This window comes from Schistocerca gregaria, chromosome 2 (assembly GCF_023897955.1).
Source record: "Schistocerca gregaria isolate iqSchGreg1 chromosome 2, iqSchGreg1.2, whole genome shotgun sequence".
Lineage (NCBI taxonomy): Eukaryota > Metazoa > Arthropoda > Insecta > Orthoptera > Acrididae > Schistocerca > Schistocerca gregaria.
The window spans coordinates 383,383,654-383,408,941 of NC_064921.1; the positions used below are offsets into that span (position 1 = coordinate 383,383,654).

At 44.5% G+C, this 25,288-nt stretch overlaps 1 protein-coding gene across 1 annotated transcript in view; it reads right to left on the reverse strand.

The window, feature by feature from the left end:
• LOC126320799 (esterase FE4-like) overlaps nucleotides 1-25,288 on the reverse strand; it is a 77,986-nt gene that overhangs the window by 48,225 nt on the left and 4,473 nt on the right. The window contains exons 3-5 of the mRNA XM_049994123.1: nucleotides 12,129-12,263; nucleotides 11,838-11,988; nucleotides 377-562 (exon numbers count right to left, since the gene is read on the reverse strand). Coding sequence (XP_049850080.1) covers nucleotides 377-562; nucleotides 11,838-11,988; nucleotides 12,129-12,263 — 472 coding nt within the window. The remainder of the gene's footprint in view (nucleotides 1-376; nucleotides 563-11,837; nucleotides 11,989-12,128; nucleotides 12,264-25,288) is intronic.

The window sequence follows — 25,288 nt, forward strand, 5'->3', positions numbered from 1 at the left end:
GCACCCCACAAGAACTTCCTACAAAATTTGCTTCGACTGCTTCGTGCTAAATTTACGTGTCCACTTTCCTGAAACATTATTCATTTCTGTTATTGTTGTTCTATTCTTCATCAATCGTCTTCCTAACAATCTTCTGACGTAAATGCAACGAGTACACTTCCTTTATGAGGCAGTACGCTTCCCAAGTATCGAAACAGTGGTGCCTGTCCACCTCTCTATGTCTCCTTCACACATACACACACACACGCATGCACACACACACACACACACACACACACACACACTTACATACATAGTTATAAAATATGTAAATGTACGTTTCTTGTGAAGAGGTCTTCCAGATGAACAATTAGTTTGTAAAATCTACAACAGTTACCTTTGCTCAATGGAGACAGAACGTGGAAATGAACGGATGCACCTCCAGCGCTTTGTCCGAAAATGGTTACTTTTTGTGGATCACCACTAAAAGCCTCTATGTTCCTCTGCACCCAGCGAAGTGCCTCTGTCTGGTCCTTAAGGCCCATGTTCCCAGGGACCAGATCATCTCCGGTGCTTAAGAAACCTACGGTAATTCATTGTTGTGAGGTAAAGAGCACACTTAGACACCTAGTATCAAACTGATAACATAAAACAGGTAACAACAATTAAATTATGTGCTAAATGCTCAGAAGTCGAAATCTAGTATTTTTGTCACCATATTTCTAAGGGGTTTACCCTGTATTACGTTAGTGCTTTTTATGTGGCATTATCTGCCGAAATAAACCCAAATTAGATCTGTGCAATACATACACGGAAGCTGCGTTTTTTTCACTTTACAAACATTAATGTTCTTCATAAATTACAGGAAGAATTACAGTTAAATTAGACACCAGCACTCAGTCAAGACTTTCAGAAGCAAAACATTCAACCTCTGAAATGTAGCTGTTAAAACTGACACGTGTATCTCCGCATAACTGAATATATACACACACAACTTTAGAAATAACTATGTACTTTGCTATTAGATTGCATACATGACACCATATCATGTTAACGTTAATCTAGTGTCAACTTTAATACTTTATTCCGTTTTTGTTGTTCGTTTCGTTGCATATGTGAAAGTAATGATGAGAAGAAAAAGATTAAAGAGATTTGCAGTAGAATTCAATTTTCGTTGTCTCTTGTTTGAGAGAAATGTGGAATCACGATACTGAAAAACAGAGTACTTGCGGAACATCTTCTCCTGTGGGTAGAAGTGAAAGTAAAATTGATGCTTGAAGGTAGGCCAGCTCACAAGTGGCATTTTACTCGAAGGGTATTCGGCGAGGATATTGCAGAATACACTACATAAAGCCGTGTAGACATTACTGCAAAGGAGAATTCTAACTGAGAACCTAGATACACTAGGTGGGAAACTGCCCTAAAACCTTCTTCAGCCATTGTGCCTTCACATCTTGTGTGTAACGAATCGTATAGTCTGAGAATCGCTAGAAGCTAGCTGAAGGATGCTTTCGTGGACGGAAAAAGCTGACTGACCCAGTCAGTGAAAATGTAATTACGAGACAGCTTCCTGGATGTGCAGAAAACTACGAGATTTCCCACTGTCGCGAATATAAGCAATTCTGGTGGCGAGGCGCTGGCGAGGCACCACACCACCTACTGCATATTTACACTTCAGTCGAAGCCCTCTGTCTACAAACCACGGCGTCACGTTATACCAGAATTTGGCTTTAGCTCATCCGCCGATCGAAAACGTAGATGACTGCAATTTAACAAAAACTTGAATTTGAATCTCATTTTACAAATCTTTTCAAACGCTTGAGTTTAGCAACATTTGCTCTGAGTATAATAGGTGATTTTGGTTATGAAATCATTTGAAAATTTACTTAGCAATTTTCCGTTGACCGATATGGTATGGAACAATTCTCTGGGAAATTTCCGCACGCAGACACAAACTAATTGATCACTGTACAGGATATGGATGATACCAGTGCTTTATTTGTGCGGTCATAGCGTCAATAGTTGCCGTATAGTTCCTGGAGACATTTTAAATGTGTCTCTTTAAGTGCAAGGAAGTGTGTATTATTGTCACGAAACGTGTGACATTTAATCAACGTAAAATATCGCCAGCGGTCTGAAGTGAAATATATTTACAGTTGGCTTGCTTTCTAAATCTAAAAGGATCTACAAAGACATGTTTATGTTCATCTACATCTACACCTACATCTACATGACTACTCTGCAATTCACATTTAAGTGCTTGGCAGAGGGTTCATCGAACCACAATCATACTATCTCTCTACTATTCCACTCCCGAACAGCGAGCGGGAAAAACGAACACCTAAACCTTTCTGTTCGAGCTCTGATTTCTCTTATTTTATTTTGATGATCATTCCTACCTATGTAGGTTGGGCTCAACAAAATATTTTCGCATTCGGAAGAGAAAGTTGGTGACTGAAATTTCGTAAAAAGCTCTCGCCGCGACGAAAAACGTCTATGCTGTAATGACTTCCATCCCAACTCGTGTATCGTATCTGCCACACTCTCTCCCCTATAACGCGATAATACAAAACGAGCTGCCCTTCTTTGCACCCTCTCGATGTCCTCCGTCAATCCCACCTGGTAAGGATCCCACACCGCGCAGCAATATTCTAACAGAGGACGAACGAGTGTAGTGTAAGCTGTCTCTTTAGTGGACTTGTTGCATCTTCTAAGTGTCCTGCCAATGAAACGCAACCTTTGGCTCGCCTTCCCGACAATATTATCTATGTGGTCCTTCCAACTGAAGTTGTTCGTAATTTTAACACCCAGGTACTTAGTTGAATTGACAGCCTTGAGAATTGTACTATTTATCGAGTAATCGAATTCCAACGGATTTCTTTTCGAACTCATGTGGATCATCTCACAGTTTTAGTTATTTAGCGTCAACTGCCACCTGACACACCATACAGCAATCTTTTCTAAATCGCTTTGCAGCTGATACTGGTCTTCGGATGACCTTACTAGACGGTAAATTACAGCATCATCTGCGAACAACCTAAGAGAACTGCTCAGATTGTCACCCAGGTCATTTATATAGATCAGGAACAGTAGAGGTCCCAGGACGCTTCCCTGGGGAACACCTGATATCACTTCAGTTTTACTCGATGATTTGCCGTCTATTACTACGAACTGCGACCTTCCTGACAGGAAATCACGAATCCAGTCGCACAACTGAGACGATACCCCATAGCTCCGCAGCTTGATTAGAAGGCGCTTGTGAGGAACGGTGTCAAAAGCTTTCCGGAAATCTAGAAATACGGAATCAACTTGAGATCCCCTGTCGATAGCGGCCATTACTTCGTGCGAATAAAGAGCTAGCTGCGTTGCACAAGAGCGATGTTTTCTGAAGCCATGCTGATTACGTGTCAATAGATCGTTCCCTTCGAGGTGATTCATAATGTTTGAATACAGTATATGCTCCAAAACCCTACTGCAAACCGACGTCAATGATATAGGTCTGTAGTTAAATGGATTACTCCTACTACCCTTCTTGAACACTGGTGCGACCTGCGCAATTTTCCAATCTGTAGGTACAGATCTATCGGTGAGCGAGCGGTTGTATATGAGTGCTAAGTATGGAGCTATAGTATCAGCGTAATCTGAAAGGAACCTAATCGGTATACAATCTGGACCTGAAGACTTGCCCGTATCAAGCGATTTGAGTTGCTTCGCAACCCCTAAGGTATCTACTTCTAAGAAACTCATGCTAGCAGATGTTCGTGTTTCAAATTCTGGAATATTCCATTCGTCTTCCCTGGTGAAGGAATTTCGGAAAACTGCGTTCAATAACTCCGCTTTAGCGGCACAGTCGTCGATAACAGTACCATCGGCACTGCGCAGCGAAGGTATTGACTGCGTCTTGCCGCTTGTGTACTTTACATACGACCAGAATTTCTTCGGATTTTCTACCAAATTTCGAGACAATGTTTCGTTGTGGAACCTATTAAAGGCATCTCGCATCGAAGTACGTGCCAAATTTCGCGCGTCTGTAAATTTTAGCCCATCTTCGGGATTTCACGTTCTTCTGAACTTCGCATGCTTTTTCCGTTGCCTCTGCAACAGCGTTCGGACCTTTTTTGTGTACCACGGGGGATCCGTTCCATCTCTTACCAATTTATGAGGTATGAATATCTCAATTGCTGTTGCTACTATATCTTTGAATTTGAGCCACATCTCGTCTACATTCGCATAGTCAGTTCGGAAGGAATGGAAATTGTCTTTTAGGAAGGCTTCTAGTGGCACTTTATCCGCTTTTTTAAATAAAATTATTCTGCGTTTGTTTCTGATGGATTTGGAAGAAATGGTATTGAGCCTAGCTACAATGACCTTGTGATCACTAATCCCAGTATCAGTCATGATGCTCTCTATCAGCTCTGGATTGTTTGTGGCCAAGAGGTCAAGTGTGTTTTCGCAACCATTCACAATTCGCGTGGGTTCGTGGACTAACTGCTCTAAATAATTTTCGGAGAATGCATTTAGGACAATCCCGGAAGACGTTTTCTGCCTACCACCGGTTTTGAAAAAGTATTTTTGCCAACATACCGAGGGTAGGTTGAAGTCCCCACCAACTATAACCGTATGAGTGGGGTATTTATTTGTTACGAGACTCAAACTTTCTCTGAACTGTTCCGCAACTGTATCATCGGAGTCTGGGGGTCGGTAGAAGGAGCCAATTATTAACTTAATTCGGCTGTTAAGTATAACCTCCACCCACACCAATTCGCACGGAGTATCTACTTCGACTTCACTACAAGATAAACCACTACTGACAGACACCAACACTCCACCACCAATTCTGCCTAATCTATCTTTCCTGAACACCGTCTGAGACTTCGTAAAAATTTCTGCAGAACTTATTTCAGGCTTTAGCCAGCTTTCTGTACCTATAACGATATCAGCTTCTGGCCTTTCTATTAGCGCTTGAAGCTCAGGGACTTTCCCAGCGCAACTACAACAGTTTACAACTATAATTCCGACTGTTCCTTGATCCAAGCACGTCCTGTAATTGGCAAGCACCCTTTGACATTGCAGCCCATCCCGCACTTTCCCGAGGCCTTCTAACCTAAAAAACCGCCCAGTCCATGCCACACAGCCTCCGCTACCCGTGTAGCCGCCAGCTGAGTGTAGTGAACTCCTGACCTATTCAGCGGAACCCGAAACCCCACCACCCTATGGCGCAAGTCAAGGAATCTGCAGCCAATACGGTCGCAAAACCGTCTGAGCCTCTGATTCAGACCCTCCACCCGGCTCTGCACCAAAGGTCCGCAGTCGGTTCTGTCAACGATGCTGCAGATGGTGAGCTCTGTCTTCATCTCGTAAGCAAGACCGGCAGCCTTCACCAAATCAGATAGCCGCTGGAATCCAGAGAGAATTTCCTCAGATCCAAAGCGACACACGTCATTAGTGCCGACATGTGCCACCACCTGCAGCTGGCTGCACCCTGTGCTCTTCATGGCATCCGGAAGGACCCTTTCCACATCCGGAATGACTCCTCCCGGAATGCACACGGAGTGCACACTGGATTACTTCCCCTCCTTAGCCGCCATATCCCTAAGGGGCCCCATTACGCGCCTAACATTGGAGCAGGAATTGTTGTCTGCTTGCCCATTTATGAATTATTCTCTTGAAGGACACTGCCGTTCTGTCAGCATACGCTCACATTACTTTGCAGCACTCGAAATTTCTTGATGTGAAATACACTCCTGGAAATTGAAATAAGAACACCGTGAATTCATTGTCCCAGGAAGGGGAAACTTTATTGACACATTCCTGGGGTCAGATACATCACATGATCACACTGACAGAACCACAGGCACATAGACACAGGCAACAGAGCATGCACAATGTCGGCACTAGTACAGTGTATATCCACCTTTCGCAGCAATGCAGGCTGCTATTCTCCCATGGAGACGATCGTAGAGATGCTGGATGTAGTCCTGTGGAACGGCTTGCCATGCCATTTACACCTGGCGCCTCAGTTGGACCAGCGTTCGTGCTGGACGTGCAGACCGCGTGAGACGACGCTTCATCCAGTCCCAAACATGCTCAATGGGGGACAGATCCGGAGATCTTGCTGGCCAGAGTAGTTGAATTACACCTTCTAGAGCATGTTGGGTGGCACGGGATACATGCGGACGTGCATTGTCCTGTTGGAACAGCAAGTTCCCTTGCCGGTCTACGAATGGTAGAACGATGGGTTCGATGACGGTTTGGATGTACCGTGCACTATTCAGTGTCCCCTCGACGATCACCAGAGGTGTACGGTCAGTGTAGGAGATCGCTCCCCACACCATGATGCCGGGTGTTGGCCCTGTGTGCCTCGGTCGTATGCAGTCCTGATTGTGGCGCTCACCTGCACGGCGCCAAACACGCATACGACCATCATTGGCACCAAGGCAGAAGCGACTCTCATCGCTGAAGACGACACGTCTCCATTCGTCCATCCATTCACGCCTGTCGCGACACCACTGGAGGCGGGCTGCACGATGTTGGGGCGTGAGCGGAAGACGGCCTAACGGTGTGCGGGACCGTAGCCCAGCTTCATGGAGACGATTGCGAGTGGTCCCCGCCGATACCCCAGGAGCAACAGTGTCCCTAATTTGCTAGGAAGTGGCGGTGCGGTCCCCTACGGCACTGCGTAGGATCCTACGGGCTTGGCGTGCATCCGTGCGTCGCTGCGGTCCGGTCCCAGGTCGACGGGCATGTGCACCTTCCGCCGACCACTGGCGACAACATCGATGTACTGTGGAGACCTCACGCCCCACGTGTTGAGCAATTCGGCGGTACGTCAACCCGGCCTCCCGCATGCCCACTATACGCCCTCGCTCTAAGTCCGTCAGCTGCACATACGGTTCACGTTCTCGCTGTCATGGCATGCTACCAGTGTTAAAGACTACGATGGAGCTCCGTATGCCACGGCAAACTGGCTGACACTGACGGCGGCGGTGCACAAATGCTGCGCAGCTACCGCCATTCGACGGCCAACACCGCGGTTCCTGGTGTGTCCGTTGTGTCGTGCGTGTGATCATTGCTTATACAGCCCTCTCGCAGTGTCCGGAGCAAGTATGGTGGGTCTGACACACCGGTGTCAATGTGTTCTTTTTTCCATTTCCAGGAGTGTATGACGCAACGTAACACTACTGGTTTTGTTTACATATTTCTGGCTAAACATGTCCCTCGGTTTTCTTTCTTTCGTGTGTGTGTGTGTGTGTGTGTGTGTTTTATTCTGAGTAATGTTGCCACGAAAAGAACATTTTTAGTCTGGTGAAAATTAAACTACCTGTTAAGTTGGCATAAACAGAACATTTTACACCAAATGGAAGTGAAAGATAGTAGATGGCAACACTTTTCCCCTAAAAAACAGACATACGTTTTACCAGAAGTACTGTCCATAAAAAATGAGCTTCTATGTTGTGTCGTCGTTTCGCATGAAGAAATGTGTGCAGCAGAATAGCAATGTGGAATTATGGAAATGCCACAAGATGGGATACATAACAAATATGCAAACAGACGACATTTGATGATTTGAGCGAGAATTGGACACGAATTACTGTAAGTGAAATCAACATATTTTGGAACAAACTGTTTGTAGATTTAGAATTCAAATTAGATTTTTAATATGTTTGATTGCAGACCACCAGTGACGCTTTATCTCAAGAAAATTTTTGTGACGTATACATGCCATTTCTTATAGTTGCACAGATAGATTTAATAAAATTTAGTAAAGAAAACATCAGGTATCCATTCTAGAAATTAAAGTGGGCAACCCATTAAAAATGTTTGTATACCAACAAGAAACTCTCCGTACACGTACTTTTAGCGTATTTTTTGCGAAGAATGATGCACAATTTTAAAATAATCACAGAATTCATAAATTTAATGCTAAGAACACAAGTAGCACATACTGGCCACAACTTAACTTTACACCAGCACAGAAAGGAACAAAGTATGCAACAATGAAAAAATGTTTAGCCACCTGCCATGCGAGATGAAAGTAAACAGTAAAATACTGTAAAACAAAGTGGAATGATTTCTATTTTCACGTTCGGCTTCACCAGTCTGTTGCTGGTTCGGGGACTCCATGAACTCGCTCAGGTCGCCATGGTAAAGGTCGGATTCAGATCGATTGGGGATACATATTTTGGTAATAAAGAAGACATTTGAAATACAAGGGGTAAGTAACTGAGAGGCAAGAATGTTTTGTGCTCTGATCTTCAAGCAGGACTTTGCAATAAGCCGAGGAATTTGTGGGCCAGCCATTGATGTAATTCTGCAGGTGGATCTGCAATAGTGGTGTTACAGTAACCTGCAATGTGGCGTTTCCCAGCAGAAGGTCGATATTGGTTGAGAATGCAAATTTGGGTAAAGTAGAAGCTATAATAGAAGGGATATTTTTGATGAAGCGCCCGCATTTCGTGGTCGTGCGGAAGCGTTCTCGCTTCCCGCGCCCGGGTTCCCGGGTTCGATTCCCGGCGGGGTCAGGGATTATCTCTGCCTCGTGATGGCTGGGTGTTGTGTGTTGTCCTTAGGTTAGTTAGGTTTAAGTAGTGCTAAGTTCTAGGGGACTGATGACCATAGATGATAAGTCCCCATAGTGATCAGAGCCATTTGAACCTTTTTTTTTTTTTTTTTTTTTGATGAAGCAGCTGAATGAAACAATTGCTATCATAAAAACCTGTCGAAGAAAACAGGGAAACACTGAAGAGGAAGATGGATATACAGTATGTGAAGGAACCAACGTGATTCCAATTTCATTTTATCACTGAAGTAGACTGTTTACAGTAGTTTTCAGTTTATGAATCAAGGATAACTACTGCACGGAATGTTATCTGCTCCCGGGGCCTTGTTTCGACTTATGTCCTTCAGTGTTCTGTCAAATGCTCCTCATAGTGTTATATCTTTCATCTCATCTTTATCTATGTCTTCTTTCAGTTCCGTAAAAACTGCCTTCAAGTTCATCTCCTTAAGATAGACCTTCTATACATTCCTTCCAACTTTCAGCTTTTCCTTCCTTGCTTACTACCAGACTTCCAGCTCAGCTCTCATATTCGTGCATCTGCTTCTCTTTCCCAGAAAAGGTCTCCTTAATTATCCTGTAGGCAGTAACTATCCCTCCTCTAGAGCTATAAGCTTCCAAATCGTTACATTTGTCCTCTAGCCATTCCTGCTTAAGCATTTTGCACATCATATCAATCCCATTTTTAGATGTTTCTTTCGCTTTGCCTGCTTCAGTTGTTACATTTTTATGTTTTCTGCTTTCATCAATTAAATTAAATGTCTGTTACGATTTCCACTAGGCGTTGTCTTTTTGTCTACAAGGTCCTCCGCTGCCTTCACTATTGCATTTCCCGAAGCCACCTATTCGTCTTCTACTGTATTCCTTCCTCCTGTTTTAGTCAATCGTTTTCTAATTGTCCCTCTGAAACTCTCAGAAACCTTGGTTCTTTCAACTTATTTCGTACCATCTTCTTAATTCACTATCTTTTCGAAATTTCTTCACTTTTGGTCTACAGTCAACAAGCAATAAATTTTGGGCAGACTGCACATCTGCCCCTGGAAGCGTCTTACAATTTAAAATCTGTTTCCCGAAGGTCTATCTTACCATTATATAGTCAATCTAAAGCCTTGAGGTACCTCCAGGTCGCTTCCATGTATACAACCTTGTTTCGTGATTCTCAAACCAAGTCTTAGCGATGATTAAAATATGCTCAGTTGGCGGCTTTCTCATTTATTCCTTTTCATATTCACCTACTATTTTTCATTCTCTTTCTTTTCCCACGACCGAATTTCATTCCCACATCACAATTAAATTTTTGTCTCCGGTAACTATCTGAATGATTTCTTTCATCTCACTATACATTTCCTGAATATCTTCGTCATCTGCGAAGATAGTTGGCATACAGACTTGTACTACGGTGGTGGGTGTGAGCTTCATGTATATCTTGGCTGCGGTAATGCTTTCACTATGGAGTCCACAGTAGCTTATCCATGTTCCTATTATGTTATTCATTATTAAACCTACTCCTGCATTACCCCTATTTTTGCTGTTTATAAGCCTGCATTCACCTGACCAGACGTCCTGTTCTTCCTGCAACCTAGCTGCAGTAATTCCAACTTGATCTAACTTGAAATTATTCATTTTTCTTTTTAAATTCTCTAATCTATTCGTCTGATTAAGGAATCTAACATCGCTCGCTGCGAACCGTAGAACGCCAGTTTCGTTTCTCCTGATGATGTGTATGAAGGCGAAAGAGGGGGAAGGCAGCTCTAGAATACTGATAGGTAAGGGAGAATCTGTCGGTATTCCAAATAAAAGGCAGTGTTAGAGATATTCATGTCCTTTGTGAAATCTAGAAACTGGAGCCTCCAGCACCATACACAGGATTATCTGCCTCACTAAGTGGTGCTTGCTGATCAGGATACTCTCCGTGTACTATATACTTAAACTTAACTAAACTCTGTCCAAACAGAACTTGGAAGGCCCAACGGTACTGACCGACCGCCGTGCCTATACGTGTCACCGGTGAGGATACCCCAAGGCAGGCGGTCAGTACACTGCTCTCCCGGCCATTATCAGTTTGTGAGGCTCGACCTGCTACTTCTCAATCGCCTCAATTTGCCTCATAAGTGCACCCCGCTCGACAATAGTGCTCGGCAGACTGCACGGTGACCCATCCAGCTGTCAATCAAGCCCGACAGCGCTTAACCACGTTGATCCGACGGGAACCAGTGGTACCACTGCAGCAAGACCGTTGGCCGTAGCAAATAGTTATTCTGCACTAAACTGCAACATGTCTAACATCTGAATCGTGAACAAATATTGTTTATCTGGAACTGTGTTTTATGTTTTATTGGTATTGGCAATGCGTTCAACACTTTCGAAATTGAAAATGGTTGGTTATGGGAAGGGTCAACTTCAGTGATGGTCACACGTCCTAATTCCATCAACACATCAGAGCTATCGCAGCATATTGAGGCATACATTGGTGTTTAGAAACATTCAGTGCAATCACCACCACATTCCCATATGTTCCGTACCTTATTACAGCGACTTATTAAAAGCTAGTTAATTATTTGTGAAAAATTTGTGTTAACTCGTAAGAAATAGAAGTTTGCATGAAGAAGATAGTGTTTTCAAATTATCATTTCTAATATGGGTACTAGTATTACCTTACTCTCCTGCTTAATGTGTATGTATATAGATAGTAACTGTTCTCGAAAGAACAGATACCATTGATGACCGTGCAGCTTCTCTAGAATAAATGATAGTTAATTGAAACCCTCAGGTGCCAACAGGTGTTGTTGATATACCTCGATGTGGATAGCTGAAAATGTGTGGCCCGACTGGGACTCGAACCCGGGATCTCCTGCTTACATGACAGACGCTCTATCCATCTGAGCCACTAGGGCGAGGGATAAGTCCCTGCAGTCGGGCTATTCTTCTGTCTCTACGGTGGCTCAATTGGATAGAGCGTCTGCCATATAAGCAGGAGATACCGGGTTCGAGTCCCCGTCGGGGCACACATTTTCAACTGTCCTCATCGAGGTACATCAACAACACCTTTCGGCAGCTCTGGGTTTCAATTAATTATCTTTTATTGCTTAACATGTTGCCTTAACCCATCCTCCTTATGGAGCCACTGCATATCGGACTACAGTTTATTTACCATCAACCATACCACACTCCAGGCTGACACAGTTGACTTCAGTCTTTTCTGAGCGAAGTTTGATTTATTCTGTAATTTCTACGTAACATTGGACTAAATTTTTAAGATTTTAACGCTTCACGTAAGTGAGTAAGCAATTTTGTGCGTTACCCAGAATTCCCAGTCGATAATTTATGTTGACGAGTATGACATCCTGGTCCACATAGTAGTACGGTCTCGCAGAAGAACCAGTTCCTGATGTGAAACATCCTCCGTGGATGAAAACCATAACGCTTTTAAGTGTCCCGTTTCGCGATGACGTCTGCAATAACACACACAATAATCAGAATGTAAATTGCAATCAAAAGCTTGCATTTTTTCTCTCGCTTGCTCTTTACATGTTAGTCTAAGAAAATTAAAAGCTCGTTGGCTCATAGCTGTTTGTTACAACATAATACGTACCCCTGGGCCATAAAGATCGAGGTACAGGCAGTTCTCTCCACCAGTCGATTTCCCGCTGCTGTGTAGCTGTACACAAGTGCGTTGCGTCTTCAGGGCGTCTCTCACACCAGTCCACGGCGCCCTTTTCACCGGCGGCTGCAGAAAGACAGCGCCTGTTTATGTGACGCCATAATGTTTTTACAACTGACCGAGATAAGTCTATACGACAGTATTAGAGAGACTTAAATAAAATGAAAATAAGAAACAGCGAAAAAATTGCAAATTAACTGTTAGGGGCAGAGGTAAAGAAGGGAGCTGTTCTGTAGATGTGAAGCCTGTGACAGAACCAACAACTGAATATGTTGTTTGAGAGCAATTGTAAACACAGACAGAGGTTGCAGCGTACAATCCTCATACCAATTGCCAATACTACCCATACCCGAGCGTCATCAGGTCTGTTTAGTATTATTCATTACTCCACATTAATATTGTCTTTGGCATATAAAGGTGAACACAATTCTGCAGCTCAAATTTTTGGTCACTTACCCTGTGATACAGACAGTAAAGTGAAACTTTATAATAATTTTAAAAGATTCAACTTGATAACTCTTGTAATTCCCTAGAAGTTATATTTTTTTAATATGTGCAGCACTGTGCGTGGAAATTACTAACTCACATCTGTGTTACAAAAAACAAAAAACAAAAAGAAAAGCCTTGCAAAAGGTAAGTATGTAATCATATTCAGAAATGACTGTCTAATTTGAATGTAAAATGACTCGTTCCACATCATTATGATTAGTCGTACAAATTACCCATGGAACGTGAAACTAACTTGAAATACTCACTGTCCTTACTCAGCAGTGAAACTGGTGAAAAATGTTCAATTGCATTTTATTATTAGTCTCCGTTAATATTCCTCTACTGATTTTATCGTCGAAATCATAACCAAATTGATCTGAATCCTCATGTTCATATCTTTCTTATTCTTGCTACCCCTGCGTCTTTGGTTTTTAATCGAGACTGAGTGTTTGGGCCTTCTGTATGCGATGTATGACTGGTATTTTATTACTTCTGACTGTATTAAAATATGATTCGATGTGTAGACTTTTTAATATTTTTAATATGGCATCATTAAATAAAATTATAGTATCGTTTACGTCTCACATCGTTGGTTTTAAATCAAGAAACACATTTTTAGGAATGTGGATCGAGATGATATTACCGAACAATTCATTACGATTACGAATGCAGCCACTGTTATATTTGCTGAGGCGTTCTGTGTACTGTAAATCTCGAGTTATTGGCTTTATTTCATTCACGAAAGGAGAAGTTATTAGATATTGACCCAAGTAAGAATTTCCACTGGCTTCATCGTTCCCAAACTTGTGCTTTGTGTCAAAGATCGGTGTAACACGCTGACGTGTACCACTTCCTGTAAATTTCACCCACTACTTTTGATGCTCATGCCATCAGTAGTGCAGCATTTATGGCTGTACCTCTTACAGATTTGCGCACGACAAAGTTGTATTCTTCAGATTCTGCTATAGAGTTCGTAAGCGAGTACCCGTTCTCTTTTTATAGGTGAAGATCAATAAGATAAGACTACAAGTTGTTGGTTTTGTTTCCCGTCCATCCCTTTCTGTGCTAACAGAGCACTGTAGCTACACTCCTGGAAATGGAAAAAAGAACACATTGACACCGGTGTGTCAGACCCACCATACTTGCTCCGGACACTGCGAGAGGGCTGTACAAGCAATGATCACACGCACGGCACAGCGGTCACACCAGGAACCTCGGTGTTGGCCGTCGAATGGCGCTAGCTGCGCAGCATTTGTGCACCGCCATCGTCAGAGTCAGCCAGTTTGCCGTGGCATACGGAGCTCCATCGCAGTCTTTAACACTGGTAGCATGCCGCGACAGCGAGAACGTGAACCGTATGTGCAGTTGACGGACATTGAGCGAGGGCGTATAGTGGGCATGCGGGAGGCCGGATGGACGTACCGCCGAATTGCTCAACACGTGGGGCGTGAGGTCTCCACAGTACATCGATGTTGTCGCCAGTGGTCGGCGGAAGGTGCACGTGCCCGTCGACCTGGGACCGGACCGCAGCGACGCACGGATGCACGCCAAGACCGTAGGATCCTACGCAGTGCCGTAGGGGAACACACCGCCACTTCCCAGCAAAATAGGGACACTGTTGCTCCTGGGGTATCGACGAGGACCATTCGCAACCGTCTCCATGAAGCTGGGCTACGGTCCCGCACACAGTTAGGCCGTCTTCCGCTCACTCGCCAACATCGTGCAGCCCGCCTCCAGTGGTGTCGCAACAGGCGTGAATGGAGGGACGAATGGAGACGTGTCGTCTTCAGCGATGAGAGTCGCTTCTGCCTTGGTGCCAATGATGGTCGTATGCGTGTTTGGCGCCGTGCAGGTGAGCGCCAAATCAGGACTGCATACGACCAAGGCACACAGGGCCAACACCCGGCATCGTGGTGTGTTGAGCGATCTCCTACACTGGCCGTACACCTCTGGTGATCGTCGAGGGGACACTGAATAGTGCACGGTACATCCAAACCGTCATCGAACCCATCGTTGTACCATTCGTAGACCGGCAAGGGAACTTGCTGTTCCAACAGGACAATGCACGGCCGCGTGTATCCCGTGCCACCCAACGTGCTCTAGAAGGTGTAAGTCAACTACCCTGGCCAGCAAGATCTCCGGATCTGTCCCCCATTGAGCATGTTTGGGACTGGATGAAGTGTCGTCTCACGCTGTCTGCACGTCCAGCACGAACGCTGGTCCAACTGAGGTGCCAGGTGGAAATGGCATGGCAAGCCTTTTCACAGGACTACATCCAGCGTCTCTACGATCGTCTCCATGGGAGAATAGCAGCCTGCATTGCTGCGAAAGGTGGATACACACTGTACTAGTGCCGACATTGTGCATGCTCTGTTGCCTGTGTCTATGTGCCTGTGGTTCTGTCAGTGTGATCATGTGATGTATCTGACCCCAGGAATGTGTCAATAAAGTTTCCCCTTCCTGGGACAATGAATTCACGGTGTTCTTATTTCAATTTCCAGGAGTGTATGTAACACTTGTTGTCACTGGCTGGCGAAATACTACTGGCAGCCAATAGAAGATACCTACTTAGCTGCCCGTCTCTCTGGATTACAAGGCGCACGAAGCTAAAGTTCCATTCCTGCCTGCGCGCCTAGGGAATTCTCACGGCCCGGCAAGCTTCCAGCATACGGATTGTTTACCAAAAAGTTCAGCTTTTCGGAGAAAACTCCGGATTGTCTCGCATCTGCAGTGTTTGTTTCTCGTGGCAGAGGGACTAATGAAGATGTTTTCTTTACTCGAGCCGAGAGGTCTACAGTCCCTTCGACAAAGCTTTGCGGCATGTACAGTCCTTAGCATTTTGTCTGCATTTTGTTCTCCTCTGAGATACGAAGTAGTTGGACCGCATCATTAAACACGTAAGGCTTCCTTATATGTGTGGCATCCGTCAGGTTTGAGCCTGTTTTACTCAGTACATCGTTCTATGGAATCACTCTTTAGTTTCTGGCACAGAGAATGAATGAGTTACGGTATTGTAGCTCACATATTATACACTTGGTCTCTCATGCTCGTTTCCTGTGAGTAGACACATTTCTTCCCAAAAATAAATAGCTGTAATTCACTTCAGCTGACCGCTCTGGACGAGCGGTTCTACGCGCTTCAGTCCGGAACCGCTCTGCTGCTTCGGTTGCAGGTTCGAATCCTACCTCGGGCACGGATGTGTGTGATTTCCTTAGGTTAGTCAGGTTTAAGTAGTTCTAACTCTAGGGGACTGATGACCTCAGATGTTAAATCCCATAGTGTTCAGAGCCATGCCAATTTGTAATTCATTTCCATACCGAAGAAGGATTTAAAGTGTGACACGCCCATTATGTTAACAATACAAACTGTATCCTAGAAAGATCTGAAAATATACTGACAATATACAAGGTAGACCAAACACAATAGATAAATAACGTATACGAAACTCATAAATTTGTCAAATGCGATTTTCAACACCCCCAATAGCCAGATAAGCGGAATGCAAGCAATAAATGTCATATAAATACAATAAACAAGAAATAGATGTGGCTCATTTACAGGGAGACAATTATTGAACGCTGTAAAAAAAAAACGTAAATTAGTTACAATCTATGACGTGCACACACTTTACTCAACATGTAAATGTCACTACAGAAGTTTTGGGTTATGACATGTTCGATATGACTGCCATCATTGGCTATGATGTGGCGCAGACGAACAGCGAAATTCAGCATAACTCGCTGAAGCGTCGGAACATCGATGCTGTCGATGGCCTCCTGAATGGCTGTTCACAGCTCAGCAGTGGTTTTGGGCTTATTGCCGTACACCTTGTCTGCAGTACAGCCCCACGAAAAGCAGGCGCATGTGTTCATATCCGCAGAATATGGCGTCAATCGAGGCCCTTGCCAGTGGTCTCTCGGTACCCCAGAGCCAGTTCGCGGTCTCCAGAGTGCACGTCCAGGACATCGAAGACACTCCTTCCGCGATGGGGTCGAGCTCCATCTTGCGAGAACCACATCTTGTGGAAACCAAGGTCACTTTGGATACTGAGGGTGAAATCATCTTCCAAAACCTTCCCGTCCAGTTCGATAGTCTCCGTACCATCAAGGAATATCCCACCGATTACTCCGGGACAGGACATTGCCCACCACACAACCATCCGTTGAGGGTGAAGAGATTTCTCCATCGCGTAATACAGATTCTCAGTTCCTCAGATGCGCTAATTTTACTTATTGAAGAACCCATCCAAATGAAAGTGGGCTTCGTCACTAAACCATGCGCATGCGCAACTGATTATCATCATGCCCCAAGACCAGTGGTGCAGTTTGAACGTCTAATGCAAACCGTTCAGAAGTTTATTTCACATAGTTAAATAATTGTCAGCCTGTACCTTTAAAGCCCAACAATAAGATTGCGACATCATAAATAAAAGAGAACATAAAGAACACAACAACATGAAATGTGTTATCGATACACTTCAAGTATTGGGATTAGCTCACAGAAACAAACATTGACTCGTTTATAAGCTCGTGAACTTACTATCAGTTGTAATCTTTGGGCTACAGTATCTTTGCACGCTGTAACCTAGCAACGAGAGATACGGAGTCCCTCTAGAGTGTGCGCCACGCTCCATTTGTCTGATTTAAAAGGGTGCTGCCTGCAAAGTCTCGCTCTGAATGGTGTCCTCCGTTTAGCGGCTTTGAGTCAAATTAGACGTCGAATCAAGTGCTTCTTTTCCTTGTGATGCCCGCCGCCATGTCTCTCTTCTCGTGACACCGTGGGAGGAGGCGCACGTTTTACACGGCATATGCGGAGACATGGGCGTGAAGGTGTTATAACCTGTTAAGTCGGTCTAGCAGCCGACTGATGGCAGCTGCGCCAACGATAGTTATGCAGACTGACTCTGTCCGCGGAAGCCTACGCAATTATAATAGTTGTCTTCTTCATTCACTGCACCATGAGTGGAATACCGAAGAAAATTTAAGACTGTGAGAAGCATTTTATAACAAATTCTTTACGCTATCTGTTTGCCACACTGGAGTGACCTGTGTGCTTCTGTGCGTGATCAATGTATGATTGGCAATAACTAAACTTTTCTTAATTTTGCTTGCCAAGTTTCATTTGCCGTTTCAGTGTCGTTGCAGCGCTGTCTGGCTTTGGTTGTGTTTTCCGTGATAATGTTTATAGTTTCCATGCCAGAACGTAAAAGGATTTGTGTATGTTAAATTATGAGTGGTTTTGATAGGTGTTTCTTTCTACATGTATGTATATGTACCCATATAAGCGCACTGTACTGGTAGTGCTTCTTCGATGCTGCCTATTCTAAGGTACTTATCTAAATTTAGTCCCGTTGATAGCTACATTTTGCATTAAGAAGGATCTATTTAATGTTCCCTTATTTAATAGTATTAGCTTGTAGCGCGTAGCTAGTAGAATCCTGAAACGGTTTCTTGTATTTACCGTTAAGTTCTAATAAGCACGCTGTATACCTTGACTGTTTTCATACGTTTTATTGTTTGTATTTTATCAGTTTCCATATTTAATAAGAGTTTCCAAATGTTGTAGCTGCTGTGTATGGAAAGTGTAATGCACCAGAAAAATTGTGGTATCTTATCAGGAAGTACGCACATCAATACCTGGTAACAGAGGCCAGCTGCTTATTATCAGCTAGGTGCATTTGAAAAGTAGATACGTGGTTGCTATCGTGGGACCCTTAACTGATATACAAGCTAGGGGGCAGAATCATGATGTTATGCAGAGAACACACAAGTTGCGTTTATAATGATGATGATGTTCGGTTTGTGGGGCGCTCAACTGCGGGGTCATCAGTCTCCGTACCAAATCACAATTTTTACACAGCCCAATTTTTGTGCACAGTCCAGTCCAACGACTGTCACGAATGATGATGAAGATGAAATGATGAGGTTAACACAAACACCCAGTCCTTGGGCAGAGAAAATCATCAACCCGGCCGGGAATCGGATCCAGGACACTGTGATCCTGACACAGCAACGCTATCCACTAGAGCACGATCTGCAGACGAGTGCGTTGATACTGAATTTGCACAAAGTGTGTAACGTAGTCTTCTATCGGCTCTGATAGAAACCTACTTGGTGTTTCTAGCCTCTGATACAATTTATTCATCGAATTAATTGATCAATAAACCCCTCCAAAAATAATTATGGGAAAGGAGTTTGGATGAGTGTGACTGTTCATCAGATAAATGCCGTCCTATAAATTTACAATTACATATATTTCCTTTAAATGGAACACTAAATTGGTCTTGAATTTGTACAATGAATAATTATATATGTAAGGTAAGCCAAACATATAAATGCCGTCCAAAAAAATTATAATTACAAATATATTTCCTTTAAATGGAATGTTAAATTGGTCTTGAATATTTACAACAAATAATTATATATTTAAGGTCAACCAAACATATAAATAGTCCTCACTTGACGGAGGTGTTGGCAATAACCTACTCTCACCAAAGGAGACAAAGTGGTTCTGTCGATGGCATCGCTGAGAATCCACATTTCGAAATTTTGGCGACTGAAAAATCAATCGAAATCCTAGAGGCCTATATTGCTGACACACTGACGGCTGCTACAAATGGTCAGCTCCACTGCATGGAGGTGGCCTCCACCTTGGAGACCAATGGAAGAGCGACCGCCAACAAAATTTTGCGTTTGTTCTGGTGGCCTGACAAGTGAAACTGCGAATGAAATTAGTCCATAGCAAGACTGGCAAAATACACGATCGATTCCTTTCCAGTCATTTCTCTTCTGTCCCCCGCCAAGAGAGGGTCCGCTTCGCTGTGCCAGAACTTGGCCGATCGTCGGCGGTAAAGAAAACTCCCGCCAATTACGGATTTACAAGAAATTCATCTAGACTCCCACCACAACGCTCTGTCAACCAGGGCGTAAACACAATTTATTCCAATTGCTGATGATGACCGCAAACGTGTGCTGACATAGCAGTCGAGCAGCCTGTCACAGCCTCCGCTAGGACTTTCTGCAGGCAGCATTCTGGCAACGGGCGCCAAAGAAATACGATAACCGGAGTGCTAAGTGTGGTGGCGTTCTGTCGGCAATTCCGTGGACCTCAGTCACAATTTCTACGATACATTCCGAAGAATAGCACAACTGTGGTGCCAAAACAGGAGAAAACCGCCCGAGACACGTTGAATACAGTATGCACCCTTCGCTCTGTCGCCTGAGACCAGACATCGAGAGAGAAAGCCGCCAGCCATGGACAGGTTGAGACTCTGTCCGCAGTGCCCAGTGACCTGAAGGTTCCTCTGCCTTCTGACCATTTGCTGCTATTGTGAGTGGTTGGCCTCCTCACAGCTCGTCTCCAATGAAAACGAACAGCATTATGGTACACAAGCATCCTACTTCCGATCATGTACATACCGGCACATAACATCCGAGTACTGACTTTGCAGACACTGAAGTAGAGTTGTGTTATGACAATAATTTGCATGCAGGCAAACCTCCCATCACAGTTTGCGTGTCATTACAGGTAGGTAGGTGGTTAGTGTTTAACGTCCCGTCGACAACGAGGTCATTAGAGACGGAGCGCTAGCTCGGGTGAGGGAAGGATTGGGAAGGAAATCGGCCGTGCCCTTTCAAAGGAACCATCCCGGCATTTGCCTGAAATGATTTAGGGAAATCACGGAAAACCTAAATCAGGATGGTTGGCGTGTCATTACACTAATGGAACAATATCGGACCACCACTATCAGAAAGCAAATCACGTTTCCTTTAAATGTATGCTGTAACGATCGTCAGCGTCAATTACCTTTGAGATGGACGTAGTGAGTTGATGTTAGAAAAAATGCATTTACACCATTATCAACATCTCAAGGCGTTTGTAGGCGTCGTATAACAGGGCTACGATAAGCTGGATGTTTCTTCTGGGATGTTGCAGAAAGACTTGGCAGGAATCTAGTCACTGCACGTGATTGCTGGCAGCGGTGGTCATGAGAATGTACCGTCACAGGAAGACCAGGCTCCGGACGGCCACACGACACTAGCGAGAGAAAAGACCATTGTGTCCGGGCCGTGCCTCCGGTGCATCGCACTGCATCTCAAGCAGCAGTCTGAGCAGCAGGTGGCACCACAGTGACACAACGAATTGATACAGTTCGGTTACTTCAAGGACAGCTCCGTCGCAGATGGCCCGTAGCGTGCTTCCCACTGAGCCCAAACCATCGCCATTTGCGACGTCAGTGGCGTCAAGCGAGAGCTCATTGGAGGGCAGGGTGAAGGTCTGTTGTGTTTGTTGATTGCTCGTTTTGCCACGGAGCCCGTGATGGCCATGCGTTGGTTAAGAGGTGGCTAATTGAGGGCCTGTAACCAACCTGTGTGCGTGCTAGACACGCTGTGGCTACACCTGGAGTTATGGCCTGGGCTGCGATTTCGTATGGCAGCAGGAGTGCTCTTGTCTTTACCTTGAGTGCAAATTTGTACGTCATTCTGGTGATTCGATCTGTTGCCCTGCCATTCGTACAACATTGCAGGGGGTGTTTTCCGGCAGTATAACGTTCTCCCATATACCGCTGTTTTTGCACAACGTGCTCTACACAGCGGCGACATTTTGATTGGTTCTGGTCGATTACCAGATCTGTCTCCAGTCGAGAGCATGTGGGACATCATCGTACGGCAACTGCAGCATCATCCAAAAACGGCATTAATAGTCCCTGTATTGATCGCACAAGTGCAACAGCCATGGAGCTCCGTCTCGCAATCTGATTCTGGCACGTGAACACCACAATGTATGCATGTCTGCTAGCTTGAGCTCAATATTCTGGCCATTACACAAGCTATTGTGTAGCAACATTTCACATCCTCAGTGGTTTATCTAGCACTTACTTTAACCTGTGATCTTGCAGTGTTAATCACTTAAATATGTTATGTAGACAAAGGTATTTCCGAAATTTCATTACTCTACATTTATTATTTTTTGGTGCTGCTCCATTTTTACAGTCACTCCCGCACGGAATATCCTCCACGTCGAAAACTGTCGTCGAAAACTTTTCGCACCAATTAGATGCGTGGAACAACAGTCGGTCCCTGATAACCATCTCACATTTGTGATCGTCTCTTACGTGTTCGAGATAACGCTCACTCGTGATTCTGGCGTGTGGCCCCACTCTGTTTATAGATAAGGCACCTCTTCGTGTCTTGTTACCTTATCACGTACTTCAGTGCATTTTTCACCATATGTTTGGCACTGGCTAGAGTGGCCATGCGGTTTTAGGCGCTACGGTCGCACGTTTGACTCCTGCCTCGGGCATGAATGTGTATTATGTCCTTAGGTTAGTTAGGTTTAAGTAGTTCTACGTTCTAGGGGACTGATGACCTCAGAAGTTAAGTCCCATAGAGCTCAGAGCCATTTGAAACATTTTTGCTTGGCACTGACATCGTTACAGCTGTCTCCCCGGCTTTAGAAGTCGTCTCGTCGCGTTCATTAGAAGATTCTTCAGCTTTCGGAGTGACTGTTGTGGACTTGCACGTGTCTCCCTTCTCGTTACATACTATCTCGTAAGGGCGACGTGGGGTTGCACGGAAGCATATGCATGTCCTGTCCCCGGCCCTCTGAATTTTATTGACACCTCTGTGACGCTCTATCCTGTCGCAACAGAGTTATCATCAGCCTCCTCCGTATCTCCCGGCTGCGTGGAACTGACCTCACGTCCTATTGAAGGAATACTGGCATCATCAAAGAACTCCTTCTTTAATGTTACCAGTCAGCTCCCGTGGCCCACTTATAAATACTTCTTCGCCATTTTCCCGCTTGACTGCACAGACAGCACCCTCGGTGATGTTTGCATCCCATATGATCAGGCTCGGAAGCAAAATATAGGCCTATACCGTCCTCGTGCTCCACTTCATTACGGCGCCTCTTTCCATCAGCACGTCAGCACATTGAGCAAGAGCACTCAAAAAAAAAAAGAAAAAAAAAGAGGAACTTGCGTAAACCCCCTCACCAGGCGCTTTATTAAGTGAGAATTCTCAACAGGAGTCTCCGTTAATATCCTGCCGCTCTCCAGTAGTTTCCTATAAGCGTGAACGACATGGAAATTTCGTCACAACTCGTTTCGAGACAAGATCTCAATCACTTCCACAGATATTCCTACGAGGAAAAAGTGGCTTTCTGCCACTTCCGGCATTGTTAGATCATCACAATACTGATTCACATCCCGCTGTGCTTATGGTCGCCAGTATCACACTTCGCGGATGTGGTAATTCCGGTTCATGAACATCTCTGGCAACCCCTATTGCCGCTAGCATTGCCTTTTCCTTGTTTCGGACCTACGGCGTCTCTAGTTTCGTGACCCTCGGAGATGATCCGGCACATCATTTCCATGTGCATCGCGCAAGCGTTGATTCCGATGTCGTCCTCAGTCTCACCTAAATGCGTCATTCCTCCCATCCGCGGTATTCTGCCGATATGGCGCGTCACTGCACGGCATCGTATTCTGGCTGATCTACAGGGAAGTGTGAACACGAAGTGCAACGCCAGTCCCAGCACATCATTCCACCGTCTAGATAGCTCTCCAGTTAAGAATGGCGATTATCCCGTTTACTGTTATAGTGGTTCCTCCTCAGTTTCAAGACACATAGGATCAAAATACGAGAAGCAAAGGAAGAAGAAGTTAGTACTTCCACCGTTTGCCGCTTATCTCGCAAAGTGATAAGTGCTTGAATACTCCAAAATCAAATGGTATTCTCCTACTGATTCTAACATTTTAAATCTTTGCTCAAAAACCATGTTGTAATTGGTGATCATACAACTATTTAAGCATTGCGAGTAGTCAATGCTATAGGGTGAAAAGTTGGGTTGAAGAACTCTATTTTTCTTGTTAATTTGTCCATTTTCAAGAGATATAAGCAGATAAAGGCATATTATGTAGACACAGGCAGTAGATAATCGTCTTTCCATTTGTATTGAAACTGTGAATGAATTGCTATGCTTCCAATTTATTAATATTACCAGAATTTGCTTCCTCTTTTATTACGTCACTTCGTAAAATATTTCCTGACTACGGTTTGTGCCATTCTTTTGACCGGCGACGACAGTGAGGAACTGCCATACAGACCAGAAGGGGTAAGTCTAGCCCACTGCATATACACATGTACAAACACATACGCCACGTCTCATGGTAACAGGTAAATTATTGTCTCAGGAACGCTATTTCCTATGCTATGTGTTTGTTATTCGTCACCGTCGGTATTATTATTTAAATGACAGCGATAGATTTTACCCTTTTCTACAGAGTACGCCGGAAAAAATGTATACACACTTTAAGGAACGAAAACTATTCCTTTTGTGTTTATTTTACATTTATTAATTCAACACACATGTTGTACAACCTTCAGTTTAGCACATGGTCACTTAACATGTTATAAATGGTCACCGTTGGCGGCTGTGCACATAACAGAACGACGAGTGGTCGCCGCACCTACGTCAGACAATGTTGGAATGAAGATCGCTGACATGTCGCTGTTAATCTCCTGGCGAAGTTCGTCCAGCTTGCGTGGCGTACGTCGATAGACATTGTGTTTCACAGTGCCCCAGAAGTAAAAGTCCATAGGTGCTAGATCTGGCGCCCATGGAAGGAACTCAATGGGCGTTCTTCGTCCAATGCAATGCCCCGGAAAATTGTCATCCAGGAAACCTGGTACGGCTAGGTGATAGTGTAGTGGCACCCCGGCCTCTTGGTAGAAGACCTCTTTATCAGTTCCATAAAGCGCACGTATACCTGGCAAAATTTATGTGCGTAACATTTCCAAGTACATTTCTCCAGTGACAGTAATATCATAGAAAAAAGGGTCCCATTAAGCCCCTGAATGATAGTCCACACCGCCGGCCGATGTGGCCGAGTAGTTCTAGGCGCTTCAGTCTTGAACCGCGCGACCGCTATGGTCGCAGGTTCGAATGCTGCCTCGGGCATGGATGTGTGTGATGCCCTTAGATTAGTTAGGTTTAGGTAGTTCTAAGTTCTAGGGGACTGATGATCTCAGATGTTAAGTCCCATAGTGCTCAGAATCATTTGAACCATTTAGTCTACACCACACATGAACCCCTGATAGATTGGTAGCTTTATCCACATAACCATGCGGATTTCTCGGTGCCCAGTACACACTGTTATGTCGATTCACGGTTCTGCCTCGTCAATCCACACTACCTTCGTCACAAATTGTTCATCAGTTACCATTTGCTGATACCATTCGCAAAACTGCATTCATCGATCAGTACCATCTGCATTAATTGCATGCATTAACTGTGGAAAGTAAACTTTCTACTTTGCAGCTTTCGGAATTCTTCGTACAATTGTACTGCTGACCCCCACTTTAAGTGCACACTGCGCAGCAGACTTCGGTGGAGGATTAACAAACGTTTCAAACACGGAAGCTAACGAAGCAGGACTTGTAGCTGCACGTTCCTTTGTGTATATCACGAATCGTTCCATGCAATTCAAACTTGTCAATGATGAGTTTAATTATTAGGCGGGTTGTCGGTTCTGTTTCAAAATCCCGCCCCCACTGACGTTGCACTTCAACGGCATTATCAGACTTGTAAAACCACTT